The sequence below is a fragment of the Heterocephalus glaber genome, unplaced genomic scaffold (genome assembly GCF_053883595.1).
Source record: "Heterocephalus glaber isolate CG9 unplaced genomic scaffold, H.glaber_assembly_v1.0 deba00001509, whole genome shotgun sequence".
NCBI lineage: Eukaryota > Metazoa > Chordata > Mammalia > Rodentia > Bathyergidae > Heterocephalus > Heterocephalus glaber.
The window spans coordinates 30861382-30888370 of record NW_028258325.1 but is presented as its reverse complement, the minus strand read 5'-3'; the positions used below and the strand labels follow the sequence as shown (position 1 = coordinate 30888370).

Genomic DNA, 26989 nt, shown 5'->3' with positions numbered 1-26989 from the left:
TTTTCAGGTTTCTGATGCTTTTGAAATCTGAAACAGAGGATCTGTTTGGCATTATAAAATCACTATAATTTTCTTTCCTCCCAAGGCAAGTACGCATCACTTGTGACCCGTATCTGCTTGCGCAGGCTATCTAGCTTCTTGAATTCTCAATTTCCTCACCTATGAAATGGGAACAATTTAGAAAATCCCTTACATGGTTTTTAAGGCTTTAAATTAAGTTAATATGAAATCTCTCTCTCTCTCTCTCTCTCTCTCTCTCTCTCTCTCTATTTAGTACTTAGTTGTGATTACATATTCATTTTCTTCCCTAATGCCATCATATTTTGCCAGAGTCACAAATTGTATGATTTAAATCAAAACTTCACTTTTGTAGTGCTTTATAATTTGTACAAGGCATTCACATACCCGGTTGAGTTTGAATCTTGTAACAACTCTAAGAGGCAGGCAAATAACAGATGAGAAACTTTTGTAATGTTTTATACTACAGAAATTGAGTGACTTCCTTCAACTGCATGACAAATATTAACTTGATTCTTTGCTATTATATTAATGGCTTCAAATAGACACCAACATGAATCATTTAAATTCATTACACATTGCCCTTTGTAAAGCAGTTGTAGAAAATGTTAAGACTGGAGAAAAATAATGATGACCACATTAATTCCATATCAGAGTTTTCAAGGGTTCAGGGGACTGAGAGATAGTACTTTACGTTTATCTTACAGCATCAGTCATTTAGACGAACACTCAGACAGGACGTGGCTAAGTAATTAAACTTTGAAATACTATTGCAATAACCTTGACTTCCTGGAATTAAGCCCATCTTTCCAGATTGTTCCAGATTCAACAGGAATCAAGTACAACCACACCTGTGTGACCAAAAGCAATGGGCACTAATCACAGGACATAATCTTACCCATCAAATTGTCAGGTGCCCCCAAGGAAGGGCTCAGATCTGGTACATAAAAGAGGCTCAATAAGTATCTGTTGATTTCATGGTCACACCCAATATCCAGTGATTCTCTGATTCATAATGCCGAGTTGGAAAATCCTAATTTGCTTTGGGTATGCAGGAAAGACCCAGTAGCCTGAGAGAAACAAAGTAGACAGAGATAATGAAAAGTTGAGAAGGCAGCAGCCAAGGACCGGACCAGGGAAGGTGTAGCAGGGGTGTACAGAGCTGGAGCAGCCAGAGGCCTTGGGTAGAATCAGACCAGCAGCTAGCCAATAGCAAAATAAAACAAAATCATGACTGCTTGTTCAAAAAAAAAGAATCAGACCAGCAGTTAGGAGTTTCAGTGGAGGATATGTGTGCTCCTTCCTAGATAAGCACTTGTCTCAAGCCAAAGAGAAAATGAAAAAGACAGAGCATGGAAGAGGGGTAAAAATTAAAAAACAGAAAAGGACAACACTGTTTTTCTTTGACCCAGGGAGCTACCGTCACTACAAAGACACAACCTTTTGTAGAAATTACATTTTCTTTTTTTTTTTCTTCAAAGGGAAAGTTGTATGGAACATTACTAACTCTGGCTTTAAAAATACACTACAAGCTCCACGTTACTAAGTTATCAGCCAGAGAAACATTTTCCTTCCCTTACAAATCACAAAGTTATTGTTCCAGGAAAAGACCAATTCTCTGGGGAGTTGCCAATAGCATTCTGGAAATGGGAGTGGCTGACATTCACGTCAGGGAGCCAGGACATGGCAAAAGAAGGTACCTACTATGTACTGGGCACTGTACCAGGCACTATGAACCACGGGGTTAGTGAGGGCAGGCAGCATTTGCTAAATAATATTCAGGGCCCTGGGCAAAATGAAAATGAGGGAATCTTTGTTCAGCAATTAAGAATTTGAACACTAGACAGCAGGGGCCAGTTAGGGGCCTGACTAGCTGCATGGGACTCAATCTCCTAAAGTCCGACCTGGACACAGACATTACAAATAAACTGACAAGTGTTTGTAGGTTTTGTTGTTGTTTGTTTGCTTGTTTTTCCAGTTGCAGTAAGAGCTATGAAGGAACAGGACAGGATGTTTACAGAGTATTTGGGAAAAATAAGCTGCTTCTCTATGTGAGTCACATTCACACCTAAAACAGTAACAGCATTAGAAACAAACTCGGCAGAAGGGAGCAGACAGGAACATTCTGGGAAAACAGCACGCACGAAGGAAAAGCAAGAGACTGGATTGATTGGAGGGAGGAAGCCTCTGGTGGAGCTGGCTGTTAACTCTTCTTTCTCCAGTCTCAGAAAGGCAGTAAACAGAAAAAGTGATGCTGTCTCCAAAAGGTCCCCTGTCACCTTCTCCGCAAAATCAGTCTCCTAAGGGCAACCCCCGAGCCGGGCAGGCCCACCGCAGAGGGCGGGTGTTTGCAGCCAAGCCCTGGGGACAGACGGGTCTCGGACAGATGGATGGGAAGGTTGCTCAGCAAAAGATGCAGGAATGAAAATGGACGGTGCCGAGCGGTTCTGGATCCCGGAAGCTGCGTTGAGGACTGCAAAGGACCGGCCAGCGCTCAGAGTGATAGGGACGCCCGGCCTCAAGCACACACCGCCCGGAGTGCGGCCACCGTCAGACCACGTCCCCGCACTGGACCGGCAGTCCCGGAGGCCCGGGTGGCGGCTCTGCCCCGGGACAGCCCTGCCCCAGCTGGAAGCTGGGGCTGCGCTCGCCCGGGTGAGGCCGGGTCCTCCGCGAGCCCCTCACCTGGTCCCAGCGCAGCCATCGCGCCGTCTCCTGCTCCACCCGGGCGTCCGTGCCTCCCGGGGCCGGTGTCGCCGCCGCTGCCATCCCGAGCCGCCACTGCCAATGGCTGGAGGCCGGGTCACCTTCCGGCGGGGCGGGGACGGCGGGCGGGACCTTGGAGGAAAGTGACGTGGCCTCTCCGGGAGGCACCAGGCCTGTGCCCCGGTCCAGGAGTGGTGGCTCGTTCCATCCACAGAATCCCGGAATCGGGAAAATTATAAGGAAACAAATCAGTGATTTCTTCCAAGAGCTGGGGCTAGGGCCAAAGAGTGGTGATGGAACGACTCTGTGTCTTGATTGAGATCTTGGCTGCACAGTTTTTGAGTTGCTTAGGACCGAAGTGGGCGTGGTGGCACCAACCTTGTGCTCTGGGAGACTAAAGCAAGAGGATCAGGTGTTGAGCCCAGGCTGGGCAATTTAGTGATTTAGTGAGATCCTGCCTGAAAATAAATAATAGCTGGGTCTGGTGGCACACGCCTGTAATCCTACCTCTCAGGAAACTGAGGCAGGAGGAACTGTAATCCCAGCACTCGGAAGCTGAGGCATGAGGACCACGGCGAGTTCGAGGCCAGCCTGAACTACATAGCACGACCCTGTCTCAAAAAAAAAGAGAACAAATAAATAATAAACACTGGGGATGTTGGCCAGTGTGAAAGCCTTGGTTTCAATCCATTGTTCTACAAAGCAACAAAACTCAGAATTGTACACTCAAAGAGTAATAAACAGTGTGTAAGTTATATTTAAATGTGTATAAGTCTTAAGATCAAGAGCAAGGGATGTTGTTGAGTGGTAGAGTGCTTGTTTTGCAAGTGTCAGGCCCTAGTTTCAATCACCAGCACTTTTAAAAAAGGTCTTAAGATTAAAACCTAAAATGAACCCGGAGAGGCTGAGGCAGGAAGATAATGAGGTTGAACCTGGCCTGGGCAAGAAAGCCTGTCTCAGGGTCAGGGATTTAGCTCAGTGGTTCCGCAGCCTCTGCCTTGCAAGTACAAGGTGCTGAGTTTGATCTCCAGTACCAAAAAAAAAAAAAAAAGAAAGAAAGAAAGGCTGTCTTAGAATAAAAGATAAAAAAGGGGGTGGGGATATAGCTCAGTGTGAAGGCCCTGAATTCAGTCCTCAGTAACACACACACACACACAAAGAAGAGGAAGAGGAGGCAAGGGAGGAAGGAGAGGAGGGAAAAAAGAAGAAAAAGGAGAAGAAGAAACCTAAAGGAAGCAAAATCATTTATGGATGTCAGGAAAGTTGTTTCCTTCAGGAAGCAGGGAAACGGCCTTTTGGAATTTTGGACCTGTTCTATTTCTTGACTTCCACAGGTGTCGTTACATACAATAATTCACTAAGCTGCAGTCTTATGAATGTGCATTTTCTGTGTGTTCTACTTTAATACTAAACAGAAAAAATATGTGTCCAGGATCTGTACTGTTGGTTTGAATATAATGGGAGAGGTACATCAGCCATAAAACCACGAACGGTTACTGCCTAATTCTAGCTGAGAACTGCCTGAAGGGAAGAAATGCCTGCCTGAGAGTGTGTGGTGGACCGGGCTGCCCCAGTCCCGGCTTCCGGAGCATCTCCGATCACTTGCAGGGAATGCAGAGCTTTGGCGGCGGCTGTGGTGAACGTCAGGAGGCAGCCTGTCAAATGCTCATCAGACAGACTGTTCTTCCTTGCACTGAAAGGCCGAGAGAAATGGGAGCACAGAGGAGGTGCTGTCTTCGTCTATGCTGAGGTATAGCTAAACACCACAGACTGGGAATTCATGAGGAAGAGCAGTTTGCTTAGCTCATGGTTCCAGAGACTGAGAAGTTCAATGGCAAGGTGCACATGATTTTGGGCACTGTGTTTCCAACACGTGCACTTTTGGAGAACACATTCAAACTGTAGCAAGTGGGCAGCAGTGGGGTCCAAATCCGGGTGGGTGTCTGCGGTTGGCCCACTTGGGCTGTCTCCTTTTTCTGCACTAAAGCAACCCTCTTCTCTGTCACAGCAGGCAGAAATTGTAGGGCACGTGGAGTAGGAGACCAGGCACCCTTGTTTTCCTCTTAAATGCCAGTTTTCCCAGATGAGTCTTTCCATTTCTGCCAAGATGACTATGGAATCTCCAAGTGATAGGCAGTTCTGGGTCTCAGAGTTCACGTGGGACCCTCCATGATGGACGGGGTGGTTGTCACAGAGTCTCTGCTGTCATGCAGAAGTGGGGGGCAAGGGCGTGTTTGGATATTTTATTGCATGAAACATGATGGACCCATGGTGACGTCTGTTCAGAACTATTTTAACCTCATCAGAGACACCGAGATGCAGACTTCTCTTTGTTCTTCTATTGACTTGAGAGAAGAAAGCAAGATTTTCAAGCAGAGAGTAACTTTTAACAAGGAAATTGCCAAATTGTAAATACATTCTCCCAGGACAGCAAGATCTTAAGTATTGCTCTGAAATCCAATGTATGAGAGTCGATGACTTCTGTCTAGATTCCCATGTGGAGTAGAAAACAGTCCCTCTAAGGGGCGGGACGGCGGGGGGCGGGCACGTCCAGGCACAGAAGAAAGTCTCAGGGTATTCTGCAACAAAGGTGACAACACTCAAGGTTTTTCTGGTCCCGATAGTCATGCTACAGTGACCTAAAGCCACTGATTTTCTACACTGATTTTTTTGACTCTACAATTAACCATTTCACTTCTGTGGAAGCCCACACAGAATAGCAGTTTGGACCAGAAAGAATGTTTTTGTGTGGATGAATGCCAGCTTCCTGTTTTATAGGTGATGAATTATTGACATAGAAAATTTGGACCTATCTCCAGACATGACACTGGTTAATGACAGTCAGGGTTCTTACCCTACTCTCCTGATTGCCTGTTCTCACATTCAATTCCCTGTTCTGCTCAGGCCATGGATAAACACTCCATAGAGAGAAGGTAAACTCTAGTAGCCTGTTTCCATGTGATAACAGCTGGCTCTTGATGAAAAACAAATATTGACCATCTCTGGCATTGGTAATGTGAGGTGGTGCTCAAAATAATTTGTTTGTGTATGCTCCCTTGCTGGCTAAGGACTCGCTTCTGTGGGTGTCATTTCCTTGGAAGCTTTTCCAACATTGCCAAATGTCTTGTCAGCAATTCTTTGTCCAGCCCAGGAACAGTTCTGCTGAAGCTTTTTATTAAGGGCAGTTTTGAATATTTGCTAAAATTGATCCCTGTGTGACTATCATGCAGCTCAACAATAATCAAACCATGGCCAATCATGCTTCATCCACCTACTTCCCCATCTTGAATTACTTCGAAGAATATTCCAGGCACCATGGTATTTTGTCTACAAAGTTTTGATGTGTATCTCTAACATGTAAGGATACTTTGAGAAAAATCACAAAACTATGAAACGTATCTCTCTAAATTTTTTTTTGGAGACAGGGTCTTACTATGTAGCCCAGACTGGTCTTTAACTCACAGTGATCCTCCTGCCTCAGCCTCCTGAGTGGAGAGATCACAGGCATGCACCACCACATCTGGCTTACTAAAATTTTTAAAAATTAAAGTCAGTAATTCTTTAAAATCATCAAATATCAATTTAAGTTTTAAATTCAGAAGAATTTATTATGTCATTTTAAATGTTTGCATTAATTAAGAAACAAATAATCTTCCTGTTGACTGAAAAATTTCTTAGGTGTCCTTTAATCTATAGGTTCTCACTCAATTTCCCCATAATTTATTTGTTGAAGAAACTGGATCATTTGTCCTGAAGGGTTTCCCACAGCCAGGATTTCGTGTCTGCATCTATGGTGTCCTTTAGCCTGTTCCTTTCTCTCCTGTATTTCTTGAGAATTTATTTCATTTCAATTTTTTCTTTATGGTTTCTCCCTCAGTGAACTGTCTACCCAGAGCCTAGCATGGTAAATACTCAATAAATGGCTAAAGAAACAAATGAAGTTGGGAAGCTATTGTGAAGGACCTTAGTTAGCAAGACAGACTCCATATTGCTGCTTGACCCACCTGCCTGCCCTTTAGATGAACTCAGAAGAAGGAAGCTTAGAAACCTCCTCCCCTTAGAGAGTCTCTTAGAAGCAACAATTAATCAACTATTGTTTTACAAATGTTCTAACAGCAGGACGTTCCCCTTCTGTACCTTTTGCTTGCTTTGCTAGTTCTGTCCCATAGGGGGACCTATGGCCTCAACTGCTGGCCTCAAAGGTGTATAAAATATGTTAATCTCCCCCAGTCTGGGCTCAGTCCGAGTCCCATGCTCCGCTCGGGTCCCGGCTGGTAATAAACTCCTGTGTGGATTTAATATCGGTCTCTGGTTGGTTATCTCTCACGGGGTACAACAATTGATTCTTTCCTCATGTAGGAGCAGAAAGACTGTAGGGTCAGTCTATCCAGGACTAGATGTTGGCCTCAACCTTTATTCTTCGGAGGGATTTTGGACAAGTAGTTTAAATTGTCTTGAGCTCAGTTTCCTTATCTCAAAAATGAAAGCAATACTTGGCCTCCTCCTCATTGGGGTGATCTGGCTTAAACGAGAAAATACTCATAAAATGCTTAGCATAGTGCTTGGCAGTGAGTAAGTGCTCCATAAATATTAGCTATTATTAGGCAAGTCCTACTGGCTGGATATTCTATTTAGTCATGATAGGCTGTCAAGCTAAAGTAATAGAATTCATCACTGAATTTAAGGACTTAGTGAAACAAAGTTGTTGTTTGTTTTCTTTCTCATGTTACATGACCAGGGTAAGTTAGTAAATGCTAGACTCACACAGTCACTCAAGGATCAGAAGGCCCCCATCTGGGGCTCCTCCATTTTACTATGTGGCCTCTGCTATCCCAATAGAAGGAGAAAAACTGCAGGTCATACAATGCTTCTTCAATGCTTCTGGCTAGAAGTAGCACATATTGCTCCCTTTCACACCTGTTCCTCAGACCAAGGTCTACTATCTAGAATATATAAAGAACTAAAAAAAATCAGACCTCTCAAATTTAAAGACCCAATTCAAAAATGGGCATCTGAAATGAACAGACATGTCTCAGACAAAGAAAAAGCCTCAAATAAGCATATGAAAAAGTGTTCAACATCACTGGTCATTCGAGAGATGCAGATGAAAACAACACAGATTCCACCTCGCCCCAGTAAGAATGGCTGCTCTCAAGAAATCAACCAATAACAAATGCTGGTGGGGGTGTGGAGAGAAAGGAACCCTTCTCCATTGTTGATGGGAGAGCAAACTGGTGCAACCACTGTGGAAATCAGTATGGAGATACCTCAAAGAACTAGGACTAGAGGTCCCATTTGACCCAGCTATTCCCCTGCTGGGGATCTTCCCAAAAGAATTAAAAGAATCATACCACAGAGATATATGTGCATCTATGTTCATAGCGGCACAGTTTGTAATAGCTAAAGCTTGGAAGCAGCCCAAGTGCCCATCAACTGGAGACTGGATAAAGATGTGGTTGTTCTATAAAATGGAGTACTACTCAGCCATAAAGAATGAGAAACTAGAGACATTTACAGCTAAGTTGATGCACATTGAGGCCATACTCTTAAGTGAAATAAATAGGACACACATGTGTAAATACTGAATAGTTTCTCTGGTGTGAAAAACTAAAAGTGTAAACAAGGGTCAAAATGTATAATTGATAATGTGAAATAGGAAGAAAAGGTCTAAAGGAGTGGGGGAGGTGGGAGGGGTAGGGGAAAGGAAAGAAGGGAAAGGAAAAATACAAAAAAAGAAAAAAAACGAAACAAAGTCTTTGTAAATAGGGAAGGGTGGAGGGGATGAAGGGAGGGCAAGGGAAGGAGGGGGAAGGAACCAAGAGACTCATGTAATGGTACAAGATCCCAGTGATGAATGTAACTGTATTCTATACCTAAAACGTACCAATAAACTCAATGAAAAACAATTTTTAAAAATCAATCTGGTCTCACATGATTACAATGGGATTGAAACATTCCTATGTCCTAATGAAGTCACAGGTGCCTGAAGGTCAGAGTGGGCCTCTCTAACCCGCGGCCTACAGGCTGAATATGGGCCTGGACATCTAGTAATGCGGCCCCACAAGATCATAAACTTTTCAGATTACTCTGTGATTTTTAGGCATATTTTTCATGACTCAACTGCATGGTGCTGGAGTGCAAAAGGAATGTGTAGGGGAGGAGGGCGCAGTGCAGCGCTAACTCTGCCTCTTGTGCTAGCCACACACAGTCAGTCAAAATCTGCTTGCATGAGATGTTCTGCATGCTTGTGTGACTTGGTGAGTAAAACACAGCTATTACTGATAAAAGTTTCCAACCTACCTACCCTTTGCGCACCTGTGAAGTCAGTCATCTGTTGTTATTAAACAGACTTGTAAAATTTCTTCTTTAATTATTAAACTTGGGCTCGTTGTGCTATTTTGTCAAATAACTTTAGAAGTTGTTAAGATACTTTTATTACTTATATATATTAACTACATTTTGTATGTGGCCCTTTTCCCTTAATGTGGCCCTGGTAAGCCAAAAGGTTGGACACCTATGTCATAGTGCCACATGTTGCTCACGTATCTGTGGTGTTGCTGGTGTATTTATTTACTCTGTTGCTGAATATATGAAGCACATACAATTTTGTATAGTGGAGAATACTTGATGATGATAAATGACTATGTTACTGGTTGAGGTGTGTGTGCGTGTGTGTGTGTGTGTGTGTGTGTGTGTGTGTGTGTGTTGCTAGGGATCAAACCAAGGGCCTCACATATAGGCAAGGACTCTAGCACTGAGTTACACGCCCAGCCCTATTTTAATGTTAGTGTACTCATTTTACCTATTTAAAAATGTATATTATGGAACAGTATCCCATGCTACACTTGCGACTGACTCATTAGCTCATGTTTACTGTGTTTCTCAAGTGCGTAATTTTCCCTTGTGCTTGATTTAACCTCACATTGCTTGTTCATCACACCCCTAGGAGCAACAGGCTATGCCATATATATGCATCCATATAGTCTTAGTGTGGAGCAGGTGACACCATCTAGGATTGTGTAAGTCAGTGCTGTGATGTTTGCCCAATGATAAAATCATCTGAGGACACATTTCTCAGAACTTAACCCCTCATTAAGCAATGCCTAATTGTAATTTAAAAAGCATAATTAATGGTAACAAGTAGTAAACAAAATAGAAAATGATGAGTTTTGAGAATTTGTTTTTAATAATAGATTTACTTATAGGTCTGCCTAATTAATTTTTATTAATAGTTCTTATTAGCTTTCTGTCTCTGTGCAAAAAATACTGTACCTGGAAAAACAAGTTAGAGGAAGAAACATTTATTGGCTCATGGTTTCAGAAGTTTCAGTCTGTTGTCTGCCGGCTCCATTGTTTCTGGAACTGTGTTGAGCCCTTACATCATGGTGGACGTGGGCGTGGCAGAGGGAAGCTGCTCATGGCATGGTGGCCTTTTTCCATGTGAAGAGGGAGAAAGCCAGAGAGGAAGGCGCGAGGGACAAGGACAAGATACAGTCCCCAAGTGCACACCCCCATAACACCTGCCTTTGGCTGGGCCCCACCTCCTATTAGCCTATTCGGTATGATATGAACTCATCAATGGATTAATCTTCAAAGAGTTTATCATTATGTGCCATGATGTTATTACTGAGTTTATAACTGTCATTAAAAAATAAAAATACAGTAACAATATGCATAAAACCTACACTAATGTTTTCTTTTCTTTTTTTTTTTGGTACCGGGGATCGAACTCGGGTCCTTGCGCTTGCGCAGCAGGCAGTGAAACCACTGAGCTAAATCCCCAGCCCTACACTAATGTTTTCTAAACAAGCTAACAAGCCAAAAAATCCCCTTTCACCAGCTTCCTCTTTCCTTTTTTTCCCTATTAATGGTGCCCAGGTATTCCGCACCCCCACCAAACCCACCCCTGGCTGTCAAAACCAGATCTCAAAGTGCCATTCTTTGATCCTCATTAGGCCTGGTCACCATGTAAGCATCACTATCTCCTTTTGACTGAGGTATCTGTGTATTTGAGTAAGCACTAAAGTGCTGGTGAACTTAGGGAAATCCTGTTGTTAAATTCCTGAGTGCTTAGTTTCTACTTGGTCAGAGAGATGCTCTATCCACATCAGAATGGGAGGATAAATCCCTATAGAAGATTCATGTTTGAATAACTAAGCACTCGCTAAGGTGAAAGTGTACTAAAAAAATGCGTCTCCACAATGTTGAAGAGACTTAGAAAGAGAAAGAATTTTTTTTGTTAATACCACATAATTCCTGATATTTCTGAAACATCAGTTTTTTGACAACTGATTAGTTCGACCTTGCACTTTAAGTCAGAACTCAACATGCCTGCTTAGCTAGCGACCAGATAAAGTACTGTGCTCCAAATGAACTGCTGGATGCACTACGTTTTTCTTTTTCATCAAAATTACTTTGATCTACCACCTTCTCTCTGTCATTTTAAATTCTATCTGTATTAGTGGGGATTTTCTTCAATCCCATTTTTTTGTGTTGTGGTTGTTTTGTAGGGTTTTGTTTTGGTTTGGTTTTTTGAGTCAGGGTCTTACTATGTGGTCCAGGCTGGCCTTGAACTCACTAAGTAGCCCAGCCTGACCTCACACTTGTGGAATCTTCCCGCATCAGCCTCTCCAGTGCTGGGAATATAGGCATGCACCACTACACCAGCTAATTCCATTTTGTTTTTCAATGAATTAAGTACATAACTTTTTCCTTTGTCTTTGTTTTCTACCGGTAGGAATTATATCATCCTCTTAGATGACTCATGTATCCTTTTCTCTGAAGAAGGATTAGAGATCCACCCTTAGTCCTTTTTGAAGTTTTTTAACTTCCTCTCAATGATAACAAAACCAACTATTTCAGGCTGGGGATTTAGCTCAGTGGTTTCGCTGACTACTGCGCAAGTGCAAGGACCCCAGTTTGATCCCCGGTACCAAAAAAACCCAAAACAAAACAGAAAAATCTAGCTATTTCTCAGTAAACCCCCAAAACCATACACCTAAAATAATTTAAAGGTTTTTATTGTTAAAATATTCATGTTTGGCTTTACAGATTTTCCTCTGGCAAGCACAGAGATAAAGACATCTATAAAAAGCACAAAGGAAAACAATGTTCACAATTCTTAAATACCAGTAATTGTCTATTCTGAAAAAATGCTGTCATAGTTTGACTTGATGAAATTTTATTAAAATAAAGTTTGACACTATAATTGTTTTCATTTAAATCATTTGTTATTCCAAAAATGAAAAGCAGCTTAAATACATGTTTGAGAACTATCATTTAAAGATTAATAACATCAAAGCCAGTTAAATTTTCAACAAAGCAGTGTAACACTACTAACTCAACTAAAGGCCACGCTCATGCTGCTTTCCAAGTGACAGTACTGGGATGGGCATTTTCATCATTTGCTTTTATCCACACTGTTATTTTATAGAAAAATAATGTAGAAAGCACACTGTTAAACTTCACACTAAAACATTAAATGCTTATCTGACAAAGCAGTTTGTTTCTAGATCATCAACTATTAATTGTTCATTCTTTACACACTATCCATTATCTTGCAAGTTATCGCACAATACATATTTATTGATGAATTTATAACCTGTATCAAGCATCATTAATTGCACACAGTTGTGCTGCAGAGAAGGTGTTTTTGTTTTTTGTTGTTCCACATCTACTTATACTCTTCCCATTCTCAATAATGTGCACCTGCGTTCATGAGATAATTTGCCAATTTTAAAAGCCTGAATAGTTAAGGGATTTCTGTGATTCATTAGCAAGCTGCTTCACAGCAAGAATATTATAAACTTTGTCCAGACTTTTCTGCTTATCAATATTAAGCACATACAAAGTGTACCAAATATCCATAAGACAGATTTGTTTTGCATTTTCTTCTCCAATTCTTTCATGCTAATGAAAAAGTGTTTATTTGCTAATAAATAGTGAAATGGTCAATCTACTCTGCACAATTAGTCTCTGAATGAAGAGACTCTAAAGGTCAATATCCTTTAAGCTTAATGACAAGAAATAACATTATTAGTTAACTAATGCATTACTTGGAATATTATTCATTTTATGTAGATTACACAAAGTTTGTGAAACTGCGAAAAGGCAGCAAAATTACATGCCCATAATTCAGTTTCAGCACGGTAACAGGCACAAAACAAAGCACATATTATGGTTAGAAATCTTAATCACAGAATCAAAGTTCTTAAATTATAAAATAACAATATTGAAGAATAATCAATATGCAATCATACTCATTTGACGATTTGTCTACTATTTTAACTATAGGGAGTGAAAATGGAACAAATGCCTACTAGCATATAAAATATTAAAACAGAAATCTCTTCTCAAAAATCTAATAGACATGAACAACTGTGAAGTACACTTAACACTTCAATAATATGCTGTATTTATATATTATATATGTGTGTGAAGTCCTAATATAAAATTTTTAAATGAGTACACTAAGAGAAATCTTCCATAAGAAGTTACTTACTAAAAGCCTGCTCTTTAGAAAAATTTAAATAACATATATAAATTATTATCTCCTAAATTAGATGGTTTTTAATCATCCACACAACTCTGATGACTTTACAAATAGGTGTCCCTTAAAATCTTGGGAAAAAAATTACAGCATTTTTCTGTGTAAAATTTGTTTTGGAAAGGAAGATGGTTTCTTTCTGCTCCTTCCAAGAGCTTTTGCTCTTACTTCTGCAGTTTTTCTTGGTTGGCTCTTTACTCCATGAACTGGGCATGGCCAGGGAGAAATTAGCTTAATTTCTATTGGAGGAGGTGAGCAAGAACTTTCTTTCTTGTCTTTGCTTGCTTTTTTTGGTTCTGCAGTCTTGGCTCTTTTCACTTTTTGCCCTCCCACAGCTTCTGATTTAGCATCATCTACAAGGTTGGATATAAAGGATATGTTTTTTCTCCTGGTCTTCAAAGTAGGAGGTGAGAACATAAAGAGAGGTGATAAATCTAAAACTAATTCTTCTGGTTGTGCAGAAACCTCTTTTTTCAACTTTTATTGGAATGTTTGCTGGAGGAGGAGAAAATAAAGAATCATATTTTGGTTCAGAAAGGTCTGACAACAAGATAGACTTGCTTGATCTTATTATCCTTTTGATACAGGAAATTTTAGTAAAAGCTGCAACAGCAAGAAATCTTTCTTTCTGGTCATTTTGTTCTTTGTGTTTCATTTCATCTATGTGTTCTTTTGATACAGAGCACAGTGCATGTTTTTGGCTTTGATTTTCAGCCTTCTTTGTAAGCTTTTCTTAGAGTTTATTTCCATAACAAGTCCTTCATTTGGCAGTAAAATGGATTTTTCTAAACCTGACTTTCCAACATCAGCATTTTCATTTCTAGCTGTGGTCTTCCTTGCAGATCTTTGGATGCTGAGAACTTTCCTCTTTTTGGAAATTGTCTCTTCTGTCATAGCCTTAGATCCAACATCTTCCAATGGATTTCCTAAGTGTGGCAGGCATATCAAATTCTGCTTGAAAAGTCAATGTGGATGCATTGAGTTTGACTCTTCTATCACATCCAAACTGCTAACATCCCTTTCTTTGATCCTTCTGCACTGAACAGGCAGTAGATGGTCATTGGATTTTCCATATTATTTAAATCTTGTATTTTCAGAACCTACCAAATTAGCATTTCTCAAATTTTTGATAGTCCTCTGAGGATTTTCTACTTTATAAACTTTTAGATTATAATTTCAGTACTTTCCTGATTCTCTACAGATTTTTTGTTTCAGGGTCCTTTTTGTGACAGGCAAAAGCTTAACTTCTTTTCTAAAAGAAGTATTTTCAGTTGCTAGTTTTAATGGCTGAGATGATTTTAATCTTTTTGGCTTCCTACCTGGGGTAACCTGTATTCCTTGTTCCACAGAATCAGTACTTTCTAATATGTCTTGATGAATTTTCTTTTCATTCTTTCCTCTCTGAGAAGTAAGAGAATTTTGAGGTACTTGCTGTTTCTGAGATCTTCCTTTGACATCAGAATAGACACTTACAGCAGTCTCGGAAATGTCTTTTGTTTTTTAAGTTTTCCTTATAGCTGGTGGCCCCAGCATCTTAGGAGTACCAACATCTGAGCTTCTGCCTGTTGTGCTGAGTTGATGTTCAGATTTTTATTTTATTTTATTGGTACAGTTTAGGTATACAATATAATGACATTCATCATTGGAAATTTGTACCGTTACATGACATATCTTGGTTCTTATGTTTTTCCCCATTCCCTTGTCCTCCCTTCAACCCCTCCATCCCTTCCTATTTACAAAGACTTTGTTTCCATTTTTTCATTTTCTCATATTAATTCCCTTCCCTTCTTTTCTTTCCCCTACCTCTCCCATTTTCCCTTCCTTTTTAGACCTTTTCTTTGTGTTTCACATTATCTATTAAACATTTTGATCCTTATTTACACATTCAGTTTCTCACACCAAAGAAACTATTCAGTATTTACACGTGTGTCCTATTTATTTCACTTAAAGAGTATCCCTACAATGCGCATCCATTTAGCTATAAATGTCTCTAATTTCTCATTCTTTTTTTTTGGTACCGGGGATCGAACTCCAGTCCTTGAGCTTGCGAGGCAGGCAATGGAACCACTGGGCTAAATCCCCGGCCTGAATTTGTCATTCTTTATGGCTGAGTAGTACTGCATTTTATTTTTTAAAAAACATTTTCTTTTTTTTTTGCTTAAATTCTTTTATTGGCATATTTTAGGTACACAATATGTTTACATTTATCATTGGGTGCTTGTACCTGTACATGATGTATCTTGGTTATTTTTTTCCCCATTACCTGTGCGCCCTTCACCCCCTCCAATGTTCAGATTTTGGACACACTGCCTTCTTGAGCGAGTTCTGGAAGAAACCATATCATCTTCCCAGTTACCATTTATAGTTTCCAAATTTGTTTCCTGAACAGTCTTAAGTGTAGGTTTGATTAACTTAATGGAAGACATTGCCTTTTGGCTTATTAAAGGCATGTCTTCATGCATGGACTGTTCCATTGTAGCTGAAATAATTTCTTTACTTGTGACTTTAATTCCATCTAATAAATTTTCTGCAACTGTTACTTTAATTGGATCAGGCACATATGATAAAGTCTCTACTTTTGGGAATCCTTGGTCACTAGTTATGATAGGTGGAAAATTTGTAACATGCACATTATCATCATTCTCTACCCTGTACACAAGTTTTTCTTTGGTTGCTGTGTTAGGAACCACTTTAGCCAACACATTAGTTAGTACAGAATCATTCCTCTCAACTTCTCTTTCACCTTCTAACATCAAGGTAAAATTGCTCTGAGCCACAAAACGTTCCCCATCTACTTTAGCAATGTCACATTCAACAAAGTCTTTATTATCAGGCAAGTCACAAAATTGTTGCTCATATAACATCAGAATTATATTGAAATTTAAGAATTCCCAAGGGATGCAATTCTTTGGATGAAAGATTCCTAGCCTCTTCTGAATTTTGAACTTAAAGCTTTTCATGTCCACCACATGATCCTCTTGAGTATCAGAAGGACTGTCAAAAATTGGAGGCTTTTCTTTCAGTAAAATAGCACTTTCTTTCAGTGCATCAAGTTCAATTTCATGCTCTTCTCTTAAGTTAAATGTTACTTCAGGGTCAAGTCTATCTTCAGAAGTAATGGGATTTTCAAAGTTAATGAGCCCAGTGTTTTCACTATCACCAGCAACAGCAGCCTAAGATTCATTTTTGTCTGCACTAATTGTCCAGGTGTAGGTTTGGACAGATATTAATCCTTCATCTAAAACTGGTAACTTTGATTTAGGGGTGAGGATTTTACCTTTATGGGTTGATGGCATACAAAGGTAAGCTTCAGCTCCTTGAATGGGGATTATGTGATTTAATTCTAAAAATGCTTCCTGTGCAACTTCTAAATCGTGTATTTGTTTTCCATGTTTGGAGGAGTTGCTTCTAACTCAAGTATATCTTTATCAAATCCCTTCTCAGTTTGTTCAGTTAAATGAGTAATTAGTTCAGTAGAAGAGCTTGCTATCTTGGAGGATGTGAAAACAAAATCTTCAAATTCTCCTTGTGACAGTGCATCACAATACTCTGAAAGACTGGTCTGATCTGGTTGAAGCACTGCTATCTCTGCTTACATCCTGGATCTCCAAACTTTCTGCAGTTGTATACTGTGACACTGCATCCACTTCTTGATGATCCTTTCCAGTGCTATTCAGGGAAAAAGATGTAGTTTTATCTCTACTGTTCAGCCACTCAGTTTCTGTGGGAAATTCATTTTTATGGAAAGGTGTAGTAATAGATATTTTTGTTTCAGTGTAATCTTCAGCTCCTGCAGTCAATTTTGTGCTCATATCTTCTTCTGCCAATAAAAGTCTAGGATTTTAAGTCATAAAGATGGAGTAAGAGACCTCCTAGGTGATACACAAGGAAATACTAATGGTGTTGTTTGAAGGCCTGACCTTCAGATGGATTGAGGAGTCAATTCAGTAAATCTGGAAGTAACTGACATAGCCAAAGCTTTAGCTTTCTTAACTTTCAGAGGAGTTTCAAGCAAAGGCAATTCTGAAGCCTTGGTGGTATTTTACTGTGATCTTTTCAACTGTGAACTTAATGAGACAGACAGTAGGTACAGAGGAGGTCTTTGAGGGCTTTGCCGAATAAACCCCAAGCACCGAGAAGGCTGCAGGACAGGATAAAAAACCAAGTCCAGCACTCTAGAAATTTTCTGTGATACTTTTGAAATTGGTTTTCCAAAAAAAAAAAAAAAAAAATGCCACAGGCAGCTCTGGATATAGGAAAGGATATACTATAAGAGATGGTTCTTTCATTTTAGGACTACTGTAAAGTGAGATGCTATTTCTAGGTTTATTGGTTGCCCACACCTCTCCAATTTTGCATAACACATTACTGATGAAAACAGATCTTGTTAGCACTGTCTTTGTTACAGCTTTACTTGGAAATGCTGATAGTGGTTTTGGTCTAGAAACTTCTTGAAAAACTTTTGATTTTGACTGGTTGTAAGGCTTACCTTGCTCAATGGCTAACTTTCTTTGGACTCTAGGAAGGATTTTCCCACATTAGCCTAAAATAGTAGTTTTTGAGCCACTGATCTCTCCCATAAATGAGGATCATAATCATTCTTAAAATTAATCTTCAGAGTCTGGTTCAGCTTCAAGGCAGGGATATAATTGGCATGCTACAAATGGTGAACTAAAAGGAATTCATGACTCTGAACACTGGGATTGGATTGTAAAACATTTACTAAACATTTCTGCTCCATGTCTGTAAATGGTAACTTCAGTAAATCTTCCATTAAGCCCGTTTCCTGACATATTTCATACATGTGCTTTAGTACCTCCTTTCTATGTACTATATTAGAATGTTGTTGTAATAAACTCCAGGCCTCAACCACACATCTATTAAACAGCAAAACTGTGAGGTGAAGGAAAACATCACTATCACCAGACACTGTTGGCTTTATTGTTTGAATGTATCTGAGGGCATGTCTGTACTCTCCTTGAATCGGGGGGGGCTTGAATAATATTTGACTGTTGCCATGACTCAGGTTTCTCAAGAGCTCTGGGAAACAGAATCTCTAAACCCTTCTCACAGTCATTATGGTCTATTAGCCAAAATCCTTGAATAAGTTTAACCTGACTCCAAGAAATGGAAAAGACAGTAGGAAAGGATTCAACAGGAACATTCCTTTTGTTTGGAAAGGAAAAGGAATACATAATATCAAATAGCAAATACCTGGTAACAGAATGCTTGGTTTTTTCACTAATGTTGTCTAATAAATATATGTCAAGTAGTGCATGTACACCAGCAGGAGGACACTTTCCTGTGCCTCCTTCATCTCATTTCCACAACTTCTCAATTTGATCTCCTGAGAAACCAATCCATCAATCAACAAGCAATTGTGGTTCCACCTCCCTCCTGATGAATGTTCACACTTCTGTCAGCAACTGGTATAGTAGTTCGGAATTACAGGGCAGTTGTAGCATAACCTTGATGACTGAACAGCATCATCCAAACCTTCAGGTAAAAGCCCAGACTGAGAGAACCAAAGGACCATTTGTGCATATTGACAGAGGAGCTGGTTAACTACATGATTATTGCATAACTCCAACAGTTCTCTCTCAGTGTTTTGCACCTGTACTGCAAAAACAATTGAAGACTGTATTGAGATTACTAAAAAGCAGATGGCATTGGTGCACAGACTGTATAGTTTGTGGATCGATGAAAAGACATGAACCATCAAATAATGGTGCACATGGTCTGTCAAATTTCTCTTTTGTGAGAACCATTATATTCCAAGTCCACTCAGCAACAAAGTGCAAGTTAGCAGAAGAATTTGGCTGTTTCTGTGTTATCATCTTGTGATATAACCAGTCAGAAGTCCCAGGGAACTTGTCTCAGTTGCTGCTGTCAATATAGCTTTCAACTATTCTTCTTTGGTTAAACTGGAAGGCTGAGTATCAGTAAGATTTGGTGAGAGAAACCAGCTAGAAATAATCATCAGGAATGACTTCATCAAGAAGTGGTTCCAGTTTCTTTAAAAAAGTCAAAGTCTCCTTCTGAAAGCTAGTACAATTATATGGACAACTCCTGAGTTTAACAAGCATGTGACATCAAAGTTAAAAGTACCTGGGTTAAAGTATTGCTCTGGAGGTGGATATGAATAAGGAATATCTCAACTTAAACTTCTCTCATGGACTAATATATCCAAGACGTAATGTGGTATCCAAGATGTAATGTAAGTATTACTTAAAACAGACTCCAATGACCATAACGCAAAATAGGAACAATTATTCAGTATTCTCCTGACCTTACTGAATCTGGCATTTGTGCAAGATACCAATGATTTATGTCAAAAAGCCCCAAATATACAGAAGGCTTTCCCTCTCCACAAGTATTCACTTGCCAGGTGAAGACCAAGACACTAATGTTGGGAGATGGAGCTTCACTCATGCCTTCTTCTTTGTCAGCATGGAGTAGAAATTTCTCTATACTCTGGCATCCCAACAATTTGGTATTACATCCCCTCAAAGGAAACGTGCCACCAGCCACGTCCAGTGTGTATCTTTCTTCACAGTTCTCTAAACCTTTATATAAGATTTGTCTTGGTGACTAACATTTTCTATCACCAAAGGTCAGCTGAAGCAAATGCAGATTCAAAATATCTCCTTCACTATCTTGTGTCGACTGAACAGCCCACAAGTAACAGCAATGATGAGGATCATTCTCAGGTTCTTGAAAAGTAAGGACATATACAGGGACTCTTCCACTGTCAAATTGTGTGTAACACTCCCTTTTCATGCTTGTATTCCAAAGTGATAGGCAGCCACCAGAAAAACCTACAGCAAGCTGATCTGTCCTGTTAATGTAACTAAGAGTAGAAGAGGCTATTCCTGATGGACTTCCCAACTGGAAACACAGATGGCCTCCTGTTCTCCTGGCACTCTCTCTGATAGGTGGTACTACTGCTGGGATACCAGTTACAAGTTCAAGGTCTGAGGCCTCTACTTCTTTCTGAGGGCATGATAAGTCATCCAAACAAAGATCAATTAGAAGGATATGACCAGTATCAATTGCCACAGCCACCACACCACAGAACCATAGCAAACCTGGGTGTAAAGGCTGCGTGTTTGTGCTAGCTCCTCAGTGATTAGTTACAGGTTCGATAGTTGTTACCTTTCCAGGAAGAGTGACTGCTTTAACCACTAGGGTTATAAAGACAGAGGTCATTTCCTCCTGCTTTTTCCAGTCCTATTAACAGTCCAGTTTTCTTCCATTAAGAGAATTCCTTCACTGCCAGGACCACGGGTGGCTGTTTCTTTATTCCCCTAAATCTATACGCAGACAACTGCTCTCCACAGAACTCACAACCTCAAGTTGGGGACCACAAGCCAAGCAAGTAAGACCATTTTTCCCTGCCGCAAACTTTCCACAAAGCACAGATTCTAATATTATTTCACCTTCTCTGAGGGCTTCAAAAGTTACTTCCGGGAACTGCAGGAAATCACTAGTTACTTGAGCTATTAAGTTTCTCTCAGTTCCCAGGAACCAGGCCCCGAACAAGGGGTCAAAGGGTGCACATACCAGATAGGTCCCGACCACCAGCTGCTTCCCATCGGGGACCACTGGTCATGGCCCCAGCCTCCCCGGGGGACAGCAGGAGAGAACCAACGCCTCCATGCTTCTCCACCATGTGCAGTCGCTTCTGCTTCTGGGAGAGAGGTCATTTAACGCCGCGTGCTCCACCGGCTGTGGCTCAGCTCCCTGGGGCCAGTGGGGTGGGTGTGCACTGGAACCGGGCCGCAGCTGCGGCGTGGCTGAGCCCAAAGAACCCCAAAGCCCGAGCCCCGCAGCCACCTGCCCCAGCCGACACCCGCGCCCTGACATCTATAATTTGCTCTAGACAGGCTTCTGTTCAAATTAGAGGCTTAAATAATTATAACTATATTCATAAGTATAGTTGGACATCTAAATAATGAAACTTTTTCAGTTTAATCATTTCTGTATGGCAAACATCGCATTCCGCAGTTTTATGTCTTAATTATGTTAATTATGTCTCACTTATGTTCTATGTGTGCATGTGTCTTGGCCCATTTGGGTAGCTATAACAAAAATACCATAATCTAGGTAGATTATAAACAATGGAAATAGATTTCTTATGGTTCATAAACTGGAAAGTCCAAGACCAGTGTAGGGAAATCTAGTGTCAGCTGAAGGCCCATTTCATATAGATGGTGAATTCTCACTTGTGTCCTTAATGGTGGGGGTTGAAGGGTTTCTCTGGTGTCTTATATCGACACTAATCCCATTCGGACCTCACCACCTCCCTCCTAATAATATCATCATCTTGGGTCAAGTGTGTGTGTGTGTGTGTGTGTGTGTGTGTGTGTTCAGTTTTAGTTTTAGTAATGGAGAAAAAAATTCTATGCTGAACTTTAAAATAACCCCCACCCCTTTGGTGCTGAGGATTGAACCCAGGGCCGTATGCATGCTAAACACATGTTTTACTATTGAACTACACTCTCAACCCTCCCGGTAAAGTTACCTTTTAAAATATTTTTAGAAGCTGGACATGGTGGCACACACCTGTAATCCTCATAAGAGGCTAAGGCAGGAGGACTGGTATGAGTTGGAGGCCATCCAGGGCTGCATAGTGAGTTCAAGGCCAGCCTGAACTGGCTTTTTGTTTTTTTAACAAGAATTTGCTAAACCAGCAAATAGTTTGATTTTATGTAATGTGGACTTAATACACAGAAGCCTAGATGCAGGAAGTATTTCACTGAACAAGAAATCACAGAATTAAAAAATGCCTTAAAAGGGTGGACAGACAAACCTGAATCACTCACTCAACCTGATAGATAAACATGAAATACTAGTTTTAGTACTGGTAAAGCCTGGATTGGAGCTTTGCTTTAAAAAGAGCAGGCTGGGCATATACATTGCCTATTGCTTCTAAAACCTCACATGGATGGAAATGAAGGCTATTTTAGGAAATACAAATCTTAGGGACAAAGACAATGAGGAGAATTGGGTGGCAGCAACAAATTTTGGAGGCAGGAAAGTAGTCCGAAGGATGGCAGCTCACATGGCAGCCCTGAGAAATGTGAACCCTAGACTCACAGTGGGAGAGCCAAGACCTGCCCACTTCAAAGCAGAAGCTCCTGCCCCTCAAGACTTAGAAATTGGTAGATTCAGAAGCTCCTTGAAGTTAAGGTGAAGGTGGGGCTAAAGCCAGCAAGATTGGTCAAAGTCTGTTTAAGAAGCAGTAAAGTCCTTACCCTCCTTGCACCCTGTATCAGGGGTCATTGCCAACCAGCACCAGCAGAAGGCTGGAGATTTATTCTATGGGTTTCTTAACTTAGGAACCTCAGATTTTGATTAAGATCAAGATACCAAAGTGAAGATAGGAGGAACAGAGAAAAATGTCTATAGTGAATATTATAGACATATGTTAAATATTAATATTTAATATTACATAATATAATAATTAAATAATTAAATGGTATTAAAGCCTTTACATGCTTTTTGTCCATCAGTTTTCCTGAAATGCTAGTTGAACCCTACCTGAAGGATATGGCAGTTCAAGAAGAAGGAACGACATACTGATGAGGTTGGGAGTCCGCCAGTGAAGTAATTTTGTCATATAGGAGTTAGAAAATAAGTATCAGATATATTGAGTTTTCCACCACCATAAGTTTACCTGCCTCCAAATACTGCTTCTCTCCCCATTTCTGTGACAAAGTAGAGTTAGAGCAGGCTAAAGCCTTGACATGCTTAACTAGATTCAGTATTTTCCTTCCTAATGCTGTGTAACTATTTTGTAATCAATACAAAGGGATTTTCTACAGGATCTGTCTTCTTTTTTTTTCTTTTTCTTTAATGGATGCATGCCTTTTCTCTTTGCAGAGCCTAGGACAGATCACCTAGTAGATATTAAAATATCTGTTGACATCTCACTGTATGAAGGTTCATCAGATACCATGAAGGCTGCCTGGCCTCAAGCACATTAAATCTTATTTTAGATCTCACAAGAAGAGGATCACAAGGTAAGTGCACAAGCACATGACAGCTGCACCACTATCTTAGTCACCTAGTCTTCATTCCTGGGACAAAATACCTAACATCCATAACGTACAGGAGGAGAGGTTTATTCTGGCTCAGGTTTATAGTCCGTGGTCAGCTGGTTCCAGACAGAAACAGCATGGTAGAAGGGTTTGACAGAAGAAGCAGAGAGAGAAGGGAGGAATGGGAGAGGGAGCTATCCCTTCCGGGTCACTCCTCCCAGTGACCCTCCTCTTCCAACCAGACCCCACCTCCCAACAGAAAGCTAGCTGTAATGCCCTCATAATCCACTCACCTTCCGCAAGCCCTGCCTCTGAGCCCATGAGGCTTTGGGGGTGTATGCAGATATAAACCTTAACAACCAGCAACACTCAATTTACTTTATACCATCCTGGTTTTGTAAGAAGCCCTTCGATGGGGTCAGCCAGGTGAAATCTGTCTGCATTGAGACCAGACATTGAGGAGCTGGGCACCCCAGGCATAGCTTTGGCCAAGATACCAGGGGAGGATGAGATGTAGACAATATAAATACTCCAGGACCTAGTCTACCAACAATCTTAAACTAAGGAAGGTTAGCCAAGAAACAGTCATCATTATTATTAACAGCTCATTGCAACCATAGCAAAAGTGTTACAAATTACCACCAAAAATCACATATGTAGCATCTTTATTTTTATAGCTAATCTATTTTTTCTATCTTTGTCATGAGACCCTGGAGAATGCTCACATACTGGTGGTGGGAGTGTATGTTGGTAGAGCCATCTTAGAAAACAAGTAAAATTAAAAATGTAAGTACTCTTGCTTCAGCACTTTTATCTTAGACATAGAATCTAGAACAGGAGCTTCAATTTTTTTCTGTAATGGATAAGATAATAAATGTCTTGGCCTTCACAGCCAAAAGATCTCCATCATGGCTACTCTACTCTGATGTCAAAGCAGCCATAGACAGCATGCAAGTGAATGTGTGTATTTGTGTCCCAATAAAACTTCATTGATATACATTAAAAATTGAATTTCACATAATTTTTGCATGTCATAAAATATCTTCTCTTTTATCCCCAATTATTTAAAATGTAAAAATCACTGTTAGCTGTGGATGGTACAAAAACAGGCAGTGGGCTGGAATTGGCCTTTTCATTGTAATTAGCCAAACCTTTTTTCAAGGATTCAAGGAATGGCTGCATGTGTGTACTGAGAGGCTCCTGCAGGAAGGTTCAAACAGCAACAGCACAAAGAATCCACCACAGAAGCACAAGAAATGAAGAATAATTTGTAATATGTTCATATGATGGAATGCTATAGGACATCCAAAACACATGAACTGCAGCTCCATGATATGCAATGCTTGGATCCCAAGTGCTACATATTGATCAGGAAAAGAAGCCACGGAAGAATTCATACAGTATGGGATAATAATATTAAGGTACAAAAAGGGCAAACTTAAGCAACATAAGTATTAAAACTATTAAAAAAGGCAAGGAAATTGAAAAGACAAAGTTCAAGAAAGTGGTTCCCTTAGGGATGACTAGAGGATACTTTAAGAGAAACATATAGGTGCTTTCAAGGTACTGGAATTTTTCTATTTCCTAAGTTTAATTCTGAACATATGGAATTTCCTTCTCGTGTTTTAAGTTGTATTATTTATATAAGCAACATTATGAGTATATGTTTTATTAACATTTTAATTTTTATTTAAAAAATAATTTTTAACTATATTACATTACTTTTTGCTTGATTATTTGTTTGTTTTGTTTTGTTTTGAGACAAGGTCTCCCTACACAGTTCAGGCTGGCCTTGAACTCAATATGTAACCCAAATTGAAGCCTCGAATTCTTGGCTCTCCTACTGCCTCAGCTTCCCAATGGCTGGGATTACAGGTGTGTACCACCACACCCGGCATGTTAATTTAAAATTTAAAAAGCATCACTATTGAACATTTAAGTTGATGTGCTATTTCTATTTCAGATTTGTTTCCATTGTAAAGGTTTAGCAAATGGATCTTGCTTTTATAGGAAATAGCGCCCTCTTCGGGCAGCCCATCCTGTGTTTAAACATGTTGAATAGAAAATGTGGATGAAAAGAAAATACCAGAATCTTGTAGAATCACCTAAGAGGCACTTTGCAAGGTGTTATATGTGTCCTTTTAACCAATTCAAGATATTTCATTTTTAGAAATCCACATGAAAGGATTCTATTTCCGGTTAATATGACTTTAGTTAATTGTTTAAAATCCCCATATCCTTTCTGTCTTAATTTCAGCTCATTTTCAATATATGAAATCCTTGGGCTCCTTTCCTGTAATAGTTAAGGTTTAATTACAGAAACGCTTGATATGGACTGCCCCTTTTGGACTGTAATAACACCAGTGGGAGGGGGAGGGGGAGTTTATTGCCATTTCAGAATTCTATTTTTGCTCAGCAGAGAGGAAATTTCTACACAGATCTAAGGTCTTACAGGAACTACTCTAGTTAGTTGAACAGTGAACATTTACCTTCACTTAATGTGCATCTTACTCTTGAGTCTGTGAAAATGATTTAAGCAGAAAGTACCATTTAATCAATAATTGCTAAAAATATATTTGAAGTTGTAGCATTAGTTACTTGGAATTAATAGACTTATTTTTTTGACCAGGCATTATAATTTAGTTAAGTAAAAGTTGCCTTTTGATAGCTTACTTAATAGGCATTTGTTCATTGTTATTATTATAATAAACATAAATAAAATATATTTATTCTCCCATATCATTTTATAGCACCATTGTATTAAAAAAATCTGTTAAAATGGTTCAATTTTTACATTATGCATTAGTTTAAAATGATGGTGAAATATTTCAGCTAATCTATTGTTTTTCTTTTCTTTTAGCATCATCTGAAACAATTGTGTGAAGGCTTTCATTGGCCTTATGGTCATGTTTCCAAAAAGTATTTTAAATTGAGTGAAGAATGAGTTTCACTTCTTTTAAATAAATGTACTATTTTTATTATGTACAGAGGGATGGAAGGTGGACAGAGGAATTAGAAGCTAGAATTTTAAAACTGAAAGAGGCTTTAGAGGTCATCTTGTCCTCAGTGATCTTTTCATGTCTGTGTCTACTTTTGTCACAGCTGAGTAAACTGAGCTCAGAAGTGCTCACCGATTTGTCCCAAATAACACAATTTTACCAATTGATAAATCTTTTTAAACAGTTTCAACCTTAGTAGAAAGTTAGTTTTTCTCTTAGTGGAATAAGCTTTTTAGCCACTCATCTACTGGGTAGCTGGGAGGCAGTGTTGTGTAGTAAATGTTTCCAAGTCAGAGAGAGAGAGAGAGAGAGAGAGAGAGAGAGTGAATGTTCTTAGCAAATTACTAGGAATATAAATGAGAATAATAATAATGTATAGCCTACAATCATGGGGTTTAAAAGAGATGGTCAGTGCTTGGACCATACTAGATGTTCAATTAATAGTCACTGCCATTATTAGCTGCATATTTTTATTAGTAGCAGTATAGGTTATCCTTAGCCATATATTTTATATAGTATAGCTATTTATTTGATTATCAGTATATTTTTGTTTATATGCATTTCATCTGAAATCCATGTCCCTAATTTCTAGTTACATATCTTAATCCCTCATGTTTTCCCACATCCCTAGCAGAGTGCCTTGAATAGCATTTAATTCCTTGGTGCCTCAGTTTCCT

The 26989-nt window shown here is 39.7% G+C and overlaps 1 protein-coding gene and 1 pseudogene across 2 annotated transcripts in view; both read right to left on the bottom strand.

Moving 5' to 3' along the window:
- Pgm2 (phosphoglucomutase 2) overlaps nt 1-2852 on the bottom strand; it is a 34025-nt gene extending 31173 nt beyond the window's left edge. The window contains exons 1-2 of one of the 2 annotated variants that reach the window (XM_004867683.4): nt 2704-2843; nt 917-1088 (exon numbers count right to left, since the gene is read on the bottom strand). Coding sequence is in view for 1 of the 2 variants with exons in the window: in XM_004867682.4 (XP_004867739.2) it covers nt 2704-2787 (84 nt within the window). In the remaining variant the exon portion in view is untranslated. Of the gene's footprint in view, nt 1-916; nt 1089-2703 lie in introns of both variants that reach the window. The other variant, XM_004867682.4, reaches the window with a different exon arrangement.
- A 1378-nt stretch (nt 2853-4230) lies between these two features.
- Nucleotides 4231-22555, bottom strand: LOC101725898 (protein ELYS-like; annotated as a pseudogene).
- Between the last annotated feature and the right edge of the window lie 4434 nt (nt 22556-26989).